This window comes from Anas platyrhynchos, chromosome Z (assembly GCF_047663525.1).
Source record: "Anas platyrhynchos isolate ZD024472 breed Pekin duck chromosome Z, IASCAAS_PekinDuck_T2T, whole genome shotgun sequence".
NCBI lineage: Eukaryota > Metazoa > Chordata > Aves > Anseriformes > Anatidae > Anas > Anas platyrhynchos.
In genome coordinates this window covers 38427339-38441320 of record NC_092621.1, presented here as the reverse complement: position 1 = coordinate 38441320, position 13982 = coordinate 38427339, and the positions used below count along the sequence as shown (strand labels likewise).

The 13982-nt window shown below is 36.0% G+C and overlaps 1 protein-coding gene across 1 annotated transcript in view; it reads left to right on the top strand.

The window, feature by feature from the left end:
* The first annotated feature begins 4312 nt into the window (after positions 1–4312).
* Positions 4313–13982, top strand: part of RORB (RAR related orphan receptor B) — a 67987-nt gene continuing 58317 nt past the window's right edge. The window contains exons 1-3 of the mRNA XM_072031395.1: positions 4313–4396; positions 8779–8920; positions 12030–12431. Of these exons, the coding sequence (XP_071887496.1) occupies positions 8908–8920; positions 12030–12431 (415 nt within the window). The 5' untranslated portion in view covers positions 4313–4396; positions 8779–8907. The remainder of the gene's footprint in view (positions 4397–8778; positions 8921–12029; positions 12432–13982) is intronic.

The window sequence follows — 13982 nt, the reverse complement described above, 5'->3', positions numbered from 1 at the left end:
TTTTATTGAGTGATACATCTCAAGACAGGATGAAAACTGTTGAAAAATTGAACAAAAATTGCTTGTTGAAAAATTGAACAAATGGGCAGTTGAGACCTATATTGTATCTTGAAAAAAAGGCAGGAGCCATTACTCTTACACATATTATTAAAGTTGATGGGTAAGAAGGCAAGTGGAAGAACTCTAAAAATGGAGATAAGTAGTTTTGCTGTTATGTTTCCTTATTTTTAGTATACTGGTAGAAAATAAATTCCTTTCCTGTACTGCTGAAAGTTATCATTATGGCAACTCCACTATTAGTTCCTTCCATTTTTACTTCAGTATTCAGGAATCAGTACTGAATCAATGTATTTTATACTTGCAAGGAATTCATAAGTGAGCTGTTTAGTTTATAGCAGCTATAGGTAGCAGTAGGATATACAGTTCCCTAAAATGTTTCTTGGCCTAAGAGGAGAAAGGAAGAAGAGAAACAACATAAAATTATAGGTGTCTGAACAAAGACAAGATGTGAAAAAGGTGTAGCAGTCCCTGACAATCATTAAATCTGCAAAAGAAACCTGGTACACTGGGTGTTAATTACGGTAATACAAGATGTTTCAGGGAATACAGTGGTTTCTTTTTCATCTGTCCTGTACAATTAATGACTCAAGGTTTCTCTTACAAATATTGTTCTGCTGTCCTATGAACAAAAAGAAATGCCTAGGAGACCATAGCAGAGTCTATTTTTCCAAACTTCTTCAAATGCTTTCTGTGTCCTAAAGATGTTACCTTCTCTGTGAACTATTTGAGGAGCCATAGTAGCAATTTCCTAGAGATCCTGTATTTACTATTTTGTAGAATGGTTAGTTTTGAACAAAGGTTTGAATTAATTGACAAGTTGCATGCCTGTAATATTTATTTCATATTAATTGAAACCCAGAGCCTTAGCATTTAGTGACCTGATCCAGAAATATTTATCATGAGCATAGTGCTTATAATTGTAAGTCACACATGGAATTATTGATTGCTCATGGTAACGAGTACTGTGCTTAATGCAATGAGTGTCACAGGATCAATTCTTCTATCTCTGTTCCTACAGCAGTTACAATCTGCATACACAAGTCACATTAAAAGTATCTTCGAACTGTTTTTATTTTTTTCTTCCCTTGTCATTACTTTTCCTGGAAATCTCCTCGTATTGTCACAGTAGTCCCTGCTTCTGACATTGACATATGTCTTTGTGCTTGTCAGCATAAAACAGCACATGGTCCTAGGGCCTACCTTTGCTCCCTCCACATGACTTTCAAGCAGAAACCTGTGAGCAATTGCTTCAGCTAGCCTTTCAAAGAACACTACCTTGATGTGCATGTTTAAATATTTTAATTACCTCAGTGGGGATAAGGCATGAGAATTTTTAAACAGTATCAACCTGGAAGAATTACCAAGAAACTGCAACTACATTTCTATAAGGAATTTCCATTTATTTTTTATTTATTTATTTTTTTAATCTGGTTATTAAGCTAGAAGGATAGCTAATGCATACAAGTTTCTTAAGAAGGTAGAAAATCTATATCACGTGTTTTGTGAAAGCAAAACAAGATACAGAAACTAATCACAAAAATGTGGATGACATAGGAAATTGTTTCAAGACATGAACTTTCTTGAATAGAAGGACCCAAAACATATTAACAATAAATAATATTTTTCTACAGTAAAATTCATCTTATCCATCTTAGCTTATAAACAATTTAAAAATCTGTATTGCTTGCTTAAGCAAGTGTTCACCTCACCTAGAAATATGATTGATCAGAGACCGCATCTTAGAAAAGTGAGCTTACAATGGGAAACAAAAGTTTCTCTAACCATCCATAAATGTTCTTTTTTCCTGGTTCATTTTGTATATGGTGTCCCAGGGAAATAGTTACTAACTTTACAGAGAAGAGGCACACTAATATTCACCTTGTGGTTTTTACTTTAGTAAGTCCCTACCATGTAATACAAAGGAGTAGGGGTTGCAATTTTCCTTTCAGTGGGAAGTATGGTGGCTCTGCAAGACACTGCCTTGAGCTTTGCTTGCTTAACTTGATGGTGGCAGAAAGATAACTCTTAGGAAACTCTTTTTCCTGGAAGTAGTGATAAATGATAACTATAGATTGAAAATGGTCAAAATCCAGACTATGCTATTACATTACCGCAACATTCAACATACGAATGTGCTTAGTGCTTGTCTTAAAATATGCAATCATTTAAAAATACATTTTCTCCAGTATTTATAGCCTTTTTGTGTGACAACAGGTTTGAAATGTCCTGAATTATAAACTTGTTTTCCTGACTTCCAATCCATTTTGGAGTTGAATTTATCCATAAAAAGTACTAAGGGCTAGCAACTTTTGTGCTCAGGGTAGCCTCACCATGCAGGCTCTCAGTTTTGCTGCCCACGTATTTGATGAGTGACTTGTGTTACAGAGAACTGTTACTATTTTTGCCCCAAATATGGAAGATATTGTCTTGGTTTTGGGTAGGATAGAGTTAATTTTCTTAATACTAGAATCTTCTAATCATAGGATCATGGAATGGTTTGGATTGGAAGGGATGTTGAAGACCATCTAGTTCCAATCCCCCTGCCAGGAGCAGGGACACCTTCCACTAGACCAGGTTGCTCTAAGCTCTATTCAACCTGACCCTGAACACTTCCAGGGATGAGGCATCCACAGGTTCTCTGGGAGACCCATTCCAGTGCCTCACTACCTTTATGGTGAAGAATTTCTTCCTACTAAAGATACCCCTTTTAGTTTAAAACAATTATTTCGTGTCCTATCAGTACACTTCCTGGCAAAAAGTCCTTCTCTTGCTTTCCCTTAGCCCCCCCTTTAGATACTGTCTCCTACAGTCTTCTCTTCTCCAGCCCAAAATGGCTGAATGTCTGTGGATGTGAAGTACTGAATGAACTATTTTGCTTTGCTTGCACATACAGATTTTGTTTTACCTAATAAACTGTCTTTACCACAAGCCATGAGTTTTCTCACTTTCACCCTTCTAATTCTCTCCCTCATCGCACTGGTGGGGAGTGAGCTAGAAGTTGTGTGGGGTGTGACTCTTTACTGGGGTTAAACCACAACCAATATCTGCCAGGAGTACTGGTCTTTACCAAGTATGTTACTAGTTCCAGGTTGCAGGAGAAATCCAGAAAAAACATACTTCCACAGTGGAAAAGAAATAAATAGGAAAAAAAAAAAAAAAAAAAAGGAGTTTCATTTCAACTCAATGCTTCTTACTAGAATACGTACAATCCTTCCCTAAATTTCAGAGTATGTCTTCTTACAATGTAGAAAATGGAAACATACACAGAATTCAAAGTATGTAAGGGAAATTAATGGCTACATTACCAAAAGAAAAGGATAGACACATAGAAGACAGTAATTTTCTAATCATTTAGTTTATAAAGGGATATGAAAGATAGACATATTCAAACACTTTCAGGTAGTGCCTGACTCTCCCATCACACAGTTATTGGATATTTAACCTCAGTCTGGATATTGCCTGTTATTGAGTAGGGGGTAGTAGTACTATTAATACTAATTATTAATAGCTATCCATTTATTTATTAATTACTTATTTTTAAAATTCTTATTAATTAATATTAATTATAATATATAATTAATAATTATTAATTAATTATTTATTTAATTTTAAAATAATTATTGATATTGATGTTAAGTACTAGTAATAGTAGTACTATTGAGCTGGGGCTCAAACAAACCGCTTGAAGAGAAAGAGAGGTTAAGTAATTGTTGGCAAACTTATCTCTCCTAGTGGGATCAGTATCTTTGTGTGTCTTGAAGCCATAATCTGAAGGATATGAAAACTTCATCACCTCTAATGTTCTGCAAAATGCACCAAAACATACCATGTAAACCTACCTCTCCAAAATGAAGAGTAAAGTCATGAATATTTGAAAAGTGTAAGCAAGAACAATCTAGATAATTATTTAGGCTCCTTAATGACTGTCATTGGTAATAATTAAGATGAAATTAACAAGTAAAAACAAAAGAGAAGAATATGAGGAAAAACTTGTTAATCATGAGATAACTTAAACTGTTTAAGAGTTTTGTGGGGTATGGCAGAAATTACATAATATGAAGAAATTAAATTCTGCCAAATCAAAGCATTCAGAAACATACAGTACAATAAGAAGCAGTTTTATGTTATCAGGGGAGGAAAAAGGGGGACACAGCCTGTCTGTTGTCTACCTCTATCTTTTAAAACCTTCCTTTTAGGAAGAAAGAAATGAAATAGAATTACATACTCAAAATATTTGTCTTATTTTTCAGCGCAAATTGAAGTGATACCATGCAAAATTTGTGGTGATAAATCCTCTGGAATACACTATGGAGTCATCACATGTGAAGGCTGCAAGGTATGAGATTTGAGTACAGAATAGTCATCATCATCTGCATTAGCCTCAGGCATTTGTGTATGCAATTATACACTTCTACACTCTTTCAAGTAAGAGAAACCGAAGACCATAAAGCCTGCTGATCATATACATGTGTTCTGTGTCTGATTTTACAAGTTACTTTTCTTTTCATTAAATAGTCTCTAGAGTTACATCCTGTTTTGAAACATGAATTAATCACATCTGATAAAAGTATTTTGTACTTATTATTTATATATTTATATTTACATGTATATTATTTATTATTTTATTATATTATATTTATATTGTTATATTATACTATTATATCATTGTATTATTGTTTATATTTATATCTATATTATTAATATTTATATTATTTATATTTATATTTATATTATTTTATAATATAAAATAAATTGGCAACTTAAAGTCACACAAGTTCTACTTTAAATCAGCTTGAGAACTGGATTGTTTCTTATACAATCTGCGTAGCATTAGAAGTTGATACGGTATCTCAGTTCAACATCTTAAAAGCTTACTGGTGTCAGTTTAGTTCTATTTTATACACTTTGCATTCTCTGAAAGCCAAATTGTAGTCTCTAAAAGAAAAAGATGCCTTATGTTATGTGTAGTGTAAAAGGATCCTTTCCCTTCTTCTCTATAAGCTCCAGCATAGTGGGATTGCTAGGAACTGGCAGTGAGACAAAAATAAATAAATAAATAAATAAAAATTAAGAATATTATCCCAGACATTGGCTCAAATAACTCTAATCAGACCCCAAGCAAATACAACAAAAAGGCTTCAGTTTTCAACTTTAAAAAGACTCTGTACTTTTTATTATATAAGGAATTAAATTATTACTTATGGGAAAACAGAATTTTATATTATACGCACTGTTATTTCAGCTCTAAATGTAAAAGAGAAGTTGCAAAGATGACGACAATATCTCTAGTTTATTCTGTATGGAAACACACAAGCTGGTGCTTTTAAAGGTGGACACGTATTTGTAGAGTGAGAATTCTGTAGAGTGAAATTCTGTATTTGTAAAATCTGAAAATTTGTGTACACCTATTCAGAAATGAAAATATTTAATGCCAACATGTTAAGAAACAATATATTGTCAAAGATCAGATTTCTCTCAGAAATATTAACAATTTTAAACAAAGACTCCACAATGTGACACCGTCTTATTGTGAGACTGGACGAAATAAGCATATTTTTCCAACAGTGACATGTGTTAAGATTTGTGTTTAAGATTAACACATTTTAAGACATGTGTTGATCTGATACCTCAACATTGGCACAAAAATGACTGGAGAGAAATTCTTTAAGCAGAAAATGAGAGTCTTAACTCAATACTCAGCCTCCACAGAAGAGTAGAATGAAGGGTAGAGTCTCCTGTAGATGTGATTAGGGTTAATGTTGGCCCTTTGTGTGCCCTATGGGGAGATGACACCCCTCAGCTCTGTGTGAGGACCACTTATTGAAATAAATAACTTCTCTTGCACTCACAACAGTTTTAAGCCTATGGTTTTTTATCAGATCAGTCTGATCTTGTTTTGTGAGTCTGTTGTGAAAAAAAAAAAAAAAAAAAGGATGTCAGTTTTCACATCAGGTTCAACGGGAAGCCTCTCCCTCTGCAAGACTTCTCTCTTAAGGTAAGCACTGTCTCAAGCAGTGCAACTCTACTCTTCATCACCCAGCTGTTATATAACTATTTGCTCAACACACACACTAATAACTGGTCATGTCCAGCTCCTTTTGTCTGAATGCATTAGAAATGTGAACCAATTAAGAGGGAGAGTATGTGTAGAAGAAAGAGACCAGAAGTGTATCCACCAGCATGTGTGGATTTTAGCCAGACACCAGAGGGCCACAGCATTTCAGGATGTGGTGTTGGAGGATTACACTGCTGCTGGCATTGCTACAAACTCCAGGGGACACAAAATCCTTTCACTGCATGTCTGCATTAGTTCTGCCACTGCAAATGCATATCCTAAGTGCTTAAGGGGTGTCATAAACTTTATGGCCATTCCATGATACACACCTGCATATACTGAGTAGCGTACTGGGGCCAGTGAAAAAATGGTGTCTGCTGCCATTGTTTCCACTGTCAGTGTGAAACCTGAAGACAGGTTTCTTCTGAGAAACAAAAATCTTGAAGAAAAAAAAAAAAAAAAAAAAAACTCTGCTGGCCCCTGGCACAAAGTGTTTGCTACTTCTGACCTGTCTTGAAGTTTTTGTGGCCTCAGTAATGATTCATTCCCTGCTTCCCCTAAATGTCATTATTCTCAGCAAAGATAGCCAATATTATATAAAGATCCCCTAAAAATGAAATAAGATATTTCTCTCTACTTTGAAGAAAACACTGAGATATTTTGCATGAAGAACAAATTACAAAAGTCTCCTTGGAAAAATAAATTACCTGCTGTAGATTAACTTCATTATGTAACCCTTGATTTTTTCCTAAGAGGGGCAGAAAAGGAACAAACAAGTTTTTGTGAGAGGAGATCAACCTTAACGGGAGGGAAAAAAAATAGTCTTGTGAGAGGAGATCAGACAATGGATAAAAACAGCACTGCAGGTTAAGACATGTTGATGCTAGATGGTTGTGTGTGTGTGTGTGTGTGTGTGTGTGTTTAACATCTTTTAATTCATTTGTTCTCTCAAATCCATATCCACATAAGAGCCACTAAAATCTAAACCAGAAAATGTTCCTCATGTCACAAACAAATTGGCTGTAAAGTTCAAAAAGTGGGTAAGAATTATCTGCAATTATCATCCATCTAGTGTTAAATTAAGCTCACCTCCACAGCAAGAAGAAAGTTTTGGTCAGCCAGGATCAGGCAAGTCCCTACCAGATTTTTTCTGAAAGCTGCCTTATGTTCATGCATGGATGCTCATTCTCTTAGCAGTACAAATCATAAAACTTAATTTAATTTTTAGATATAATCACTGATAAAATCAGCACAGGCCAAATAGTCTCCTTATGCTCAACATTAGGAACTACCACTTCTGTCTCCTGAGCAGGATATCATGCCTGTAGCCCATTGTTATTGACACCTTGTGACACCCTAATTTGGTTTGCAAGGACTTGAGTGAGAGTTTGTTTGCTACCCCTGGCAAGCAAATTGAGCCATTCACAGAAACCACAGCAGTTACAGATTCCATATTTTATCATTATCAGTCTGCATGGAGATAACACTGGTTTTGCTTAATGAGTGCAGTAAGCTCTTGCTTTCTGACTCCACTGAGAGCTATTTACAAACCAACCCAGAAAAGCACAACCACTTTTGTGTCCCTTCTCCTGATAACTAGTGTAACTGCAGTAATGATGCATTCTCTTTGTGGTTTCCTGCAGTTGTTAGACTAGCCTTCAGCTTTCCCAACACAAAGCCATGCAGTTACCTGTTTCCACAGCTGTTAAGTTTGCCAATGAACTTCTTTTCTTTGTTTCTCTTTCTGTCTCTAGATTCAATGTTCCTCCTGTTCTTTATTTTACAGGAAAAAAAAAGAATATTATAAAATGTTTTCTCCCTCTCTCTTTTTCATCTCCTGGTTTCATTTCTCTAGTCAACTCTTTCATTTCAAGTCATTTTTACAGTAATAGTACCTCTTGGTGATGATTGTAGCACTTCAGAGCTCATAAGGCTTTAAGTATTAGTTCTAGTCCTTTGATATTTTGCCAAATAGTCCAGCCAAACCTTCTAGAAAATAGAATAACTACAAAAATTTTAATAGATAAAATGGATATTTATATTGCATTGATATGGGCAATGTCTTTATTTTCTCACGGTAGTCTCTAACGGTGTTGCTTTCTCCTTTGTGTGTCAGGTTTACTTGATACAGTCATTAACTCCTAGTGCTTTTGTTATGCTTGAATTTGAATTACTTTTCACTCCTGAAGTGTATGGTCTCTCCAGATCAGATCAACATTTGCCAGGTTAAATTAAACAGCAGACTTTTCAGTTTGTAATGCTACACATAACCAGTGCTGGATATTACCAGTATCTTTCATTAAAGAAAGAAAATGGTCAGAATATGTATTTTAAGTTGTCTGTTTACAAATTCTGACAGTCTTTTCCTCTGTAAAGAACAAGCACTAGATGATACTTTGTAGTTATTACACAGTGTATTCTGTAACTCCACTTTTTGTCTCTTAACAAAGTGGAATTATTTAATATTCTTCTACAAAGAAAAATTCTCCTTATTGGGAGTGCATGTTCTTTAATTCCACTATACATGTTTAGTTCATCAGCAAAGCCACAGCATAAATAACATTGTGCTAAATAAGAAATAAGCATGGCTGTGAGTGTGTGTGTGAGTGTGCGCACATATACGCACATGGTAATACTCTGTTTCTCTTCTTCATTGCCCCTAGGGATTCTTTCGGAGGAGTCAGCAGAACAATGCCTCCTACTCCTGCCCAAGGCAGAGAAACTGTTTAATTGACAGAACCAACAGAAATCGTTGCCAACACTGCCGACTGCAGAAATGTCTTGCCCTGGGAATGTCTAGAGATGGTAAGGAGTCAGATTCCTGCTTCATGCCTAATCCCTTTGAAACCCTTCTTCACTGCTGACTTGTTTAAACTCCCCGTAGATTTCTAGAAAAAGAGAGAGGAGAAGCTCCTTGCTTTGTAACGCATGCACTGTGAGACACAGATCTTTGCCAGTTAACAAAGGAGGTTATTTTCCGGGGGGGTAGTGGAGTGGGTGTGTGTATTGGAATCACAAAATGGAGAGCAGTGTTGGTTTGGAAGCATCAAGAGTTAGGAGGAAAATGTGCTGTTCTGATTAAAAGCACAAAATGGTCCATCCTCTCTTCAGAGGTGGATTTATATTCTAGTTTATATGATTTCTTATATTAATAACACTAAATATTGAGGTAAGAAAGCATCCCTTTCCTTGAGATCTCTAAAGAAGACTTTTAACAGTAAATAGACAATTAAAAAAAAAAAAAAAAAAAAAAAAAAAAAAGATAATATTAAGGTTTCAAACTCATTTATTTTATTCAGAGCACTTGACCTGGCATTTTTTAATGAAAAAAGAAAAAAAAAAAAAAAAAAGCATTTATTTCACTTGTGTATTGCCTCCTGTCCTCCTGTCTGGGTCTGGGTCTATATAAGAAATGTTGATTTAGCATTGAAAATGGAAATCAAACCAGAGAGAGGCTTCACCGTTTATCCACAGGCAGGATCTTTTGTAGAGCTCTGATCCACCTTCCAAGCTGTGGGCAAGTCATGCTGAAGGTCTGGTGGGAGGCTTGATCAAAGCTGCCCACAGCAGACCTGCCCCAGCCACCACTGCTAATACAAAGGCTGTGCAGCTCATAACCACATTTGAGATGGTCAGGAAGTATGATAAGAAAACATTGTTTTTGAAGACAGGTTATATTAATTAGGTTTCCTGCCAGCAGTTTTCAGTCTTAAGCAATTTACATAAAATCTGTCATTTGAAATTAAGTCATTGATGAAGAAGTTACATAAAGAGCTATTTCTTTAGATGGCCTGGTATATAAACTTGTTTAAAAATTTAAATTTGTTTAAAAACGTCTTTTCCCACCTCAGTATATTTTATGTCTCACTGAAACAACTTGCTTACATGTTCCACCAGTCTGGGAGATACATTGCTATCTCATGGAGTTCTTTTGGTCCTAGCATACCATATACTCTGACAATTTAGCTCCCACTTCCTCCTGGAGGAAATTGAAGTAGCAAAATTTCAGTAATTTAACAGCACATACTTTCCCATAAAAAGTACTATTTCCCAAGTATGGGATCACAAAAATATTTTAGCATGACTGACAATCCTGTCTTCCCAACCTATAATTCAGGGAACACTGCATACAGGTAAAGAAAGGGATTCTTCTGACAGCATCACTTTCGTCTCCCATCATTGCTCTGAGGGTGTTTATACTTAATAATATTGAGAGCTCTTGCAAGTTTAAAATAGCCTGTATGGATTTTTTTAGCAGAGAAAATGAATGTGAATTTTACCTCTCAGCCATGTAACAGATTCGTTTTTATCGTGCGGAGGCAGGATACTAATTGACAGCAGCTGGAGAATCCAATTAATGAATATATAATGAGAATAAACAGTGGGTGTTTGTTTTTATTACTGAGGCTCTAAATTTGAAGAAAATACGGAGTTGCATTTTTCAAAATCCAGTCATCTGTAAGAAAGTGCAATGCACTATGGGCCGGTTGCAAGGACAGCCTTTGTGTGTCCATGTGAAGTGGCTTGTAGACTTTATGGAGGGCTTCAAGTAAGCTGGGGCTCATGACAAGAAAAACAAACTCTCAAAGTAAAGTTCAAATAAATTGAACCCGCTAACACACCCTCAATTTTCTGGCACATCCTTCTCATATTGTTTCCTTCTTTTTCTGTTGTTCTTCCTATTAGAAGATTTTCACTCTCACCTACATGTGTAGGCTCAGAATCTTCTTGAGGTCTATAACTGAACTATGGGATAGCAAATATGGGAGACAAGCCCATCCTCTCCTACTAAGTGTGATGATTCTGAACTGATCTCCATTACACATGGACTGGAAATACTCAGCATTGGAAAATACTCTTCATAATGTGTAAAAACAAGTATTTCCAGAGGAATGTCCTCCTGTCTGTTCTCTGATAAATTCTGCTAGATGTATCATAATGGAAAGATCTTATTTGTCTTACAGCACAGCTACCTCTGCTCTGAGAATCCTAGGTCCAGGCTAGTAGAGAGCCAGAATTTAAAGAGAGATGGAAAAATAAAAGATAACTCTGTATGTAAATATACATGTGGATATAAGTGGATATACCTGTATGTGGATATACTTCTCATAGTTCCACTGCAATCAGCTTCTTATTTTTTGAAAATTTTAATCTCAGTGTATCCTATTCCTGGTAAGGTTGGTTTTCACTCTGATGTTTTTCTGCCTTTCTCATTAGAAGGAATTCGTAGATCTTAAACATGGAGATTATGTAAACTGATTGTGTAAATCCCTGAGACTTTCCTCTGTGGAAAAAATGATATTCATTTATGCTCTTTACCTTCAAATCTGTTATTGTCTTCTAGGTTATAACTCTAACCTGCAAGATTTTTCTAAATGTGTGAAGATAACACCCCATTGAAAGGATGTGATAATAGGGCTTTAGGGCTTGTTTTCATCCATAGCACTAATCCTGTTAATGCACAGTTTAAACTGTTGTGGAAAGTTGGTAAATCACATGGGATATGAATCCAGAGATTGTGCATTTCATACAGCTCTGGGTTGATGTTCAGTGGACACAGAGATATATTAAAAAAAAAAAAAAAAAAAAAAAAAAAAAAAGTTACATGGTCTTTTTAACTTTCACAGTAGAAAGTGAGTTTCTTGATATAGGCCCTCCTGTCAAATAGAATTTAACAGTTGTCACCTTGTAAATCCAGGCACGTGATAGTTTTCCTTTGTGAGATACATACAGTGTAATACTTTGCATTCTCTCTCATTTCCAATAATTTTCCACAGCAAAAAATGATATTAAAATTAATAATCAGAGAAGTGGTGGTGTTGAAAAGAATCAAGGAAAAAAAAAAAAAAAAAGGAAGAAGAAGAAGAAGAAGAAAGAAAGATGACAATGATTTGCATTATGCTTTATTTTTCAGCTGTGAAATTTGGAAGAATGTCCAAAAAGCAGAGGGATAGTTTATATGCTGAAGTGCAGAAGCACCAGCAGCGACTGCAGGAACAGCGGCAGCAGCAGAGTGGCGAGGCAGAAGCCCTTGCCAGGGTTTACAGCAACAGCATCAGCAATGGCTTGAGCAACCTGAATAATGAAACGGGCAGCACCTACTCAAATGGGCACGTCATCGACCTGCCAAAGTCTGAGGGTTATTACAATGTGGATTCTGCCCAGCCTTCTCCAGATCAGTCTGGGTTAGACATGACTGGAATCAAACAGATAAAACAGGAACCTATCTATGACCTCACCTCTGTACCAAACTTGTTTACCTACAGCTCATTCAATAATGGGCAGTTAGCTCCGGGGATATCCATGACTGAAATAGGTAAGGAAAATTATTATTTCTCTTGTGTAATGGATAAATATAAACCAGATTACAATATTGTCTTTATTCAAATATTTTATAGGCATTCCATACATTGTTCTACAGTAATTACATGTTCATATGCACATATATTTGCACACATATACAAGAGCTAAATGAAAGAAATGGAAGTAGTTGAAATGATTCTGTTTTAAATAAACTCTGTGAATTATTCAGTCTCTTAAACCAAGCAGTTTACCTTCTGTGTGTGAAATACGAGCACCAAAGCAGGTGATGAATCAATCAGAACCAAGTGATAATTAGTAGTGTGGCATTTGCTTCAAATGAGCTCATTACTAGGAGGCTTAAATGATCTCTTCAGCTAGCCAGCTGTATTCTTGTCAACACCCAGAATCCCCACGGCAGCTAAATCTAGGGTATTCATAGTTAAAAACACCAGCTCCTGGTGTGTGGGTGTACTGCAGAACAAGTTCACTTAGCTCATGAGCTCAGCAGAGGTGAAGGTAGTTTTGTGAACACCCCTGCCTGAATTCCTTGGAGCACCCTTCCCTTCATTTCTTATTTGAAAAGTAGCATAGAGCCCTTAGAGTCAGATGAGACTGTTTAAATGGCAACAGGTGATTCTTCTGTAAGGGATTTCTGTTCATCTAACACTTCTAGTCCTATCACTCCAACTCAACTGATGGTATTGCCTCTGATATAAATGCATATAATGGAAGGAGATCGGCATCCTAATACCTAAAGGTACTTCCCACCTGAACAAGTGAAGTATGATGACTCAGTTGTGGCTGAGGATATAATCAAGGGATAAGATTTCTCTAATGGGAATCAAAAATAAAATAAAGTTATAAATAAAATAAAACAAAATATGTTCAAAAACACTTATAACGAATTATTTAATGTCACACCATAAACACCAATGAGGCCTGGCCTTCCTCCTCATGGGTGTATGTATGCTAAGATGTATAAGTAAATGCATGTACTCAGACCTACAGATTGCCCTGGAATTGTGGTTTGCCTGCGCCATTTCCCTGCATCATGTTTGGTCTAGGCTGTCCAGTGAAGACCTACACCTACAGTGTAGCAGTGTGGATTACTGAGGATTACTGAGGAACTTTTTTTCCACTCTCCTGCTTGGTTTTGGGGACTTGTGAATATTACTTAAGAATGATTTCTTCAAAGCTCAGTATTAGAACGGTGGTTAGTATTACAATTTAAACAATCCTGAAATCTGTTTCTCTGCAGCACCCTGTACCAAAGGGAAATGTTCCCAGAGATGTTCAGAGGAGGTACAAGAAGTATCGCAGTTCTGATAGTACATTAATTGAATTAGTGCTCAGTTACAGAACTGAGCCCAACATAGAGGCCATGAGATTATATCCGTAACAGCTAAAGGAGTCCACCAAAATCAATGGGATCTTTTGACTTACACAGCTTTAGAAAAGTGTTTAACTTCTATCTCTTGCAGGATCACTAAGAAATAATGCATTACTCTTGAATTCTCACCCAGCTTTTTGTTCTCTCCCAGCTTTTTGTTCCATCCCTGTACTT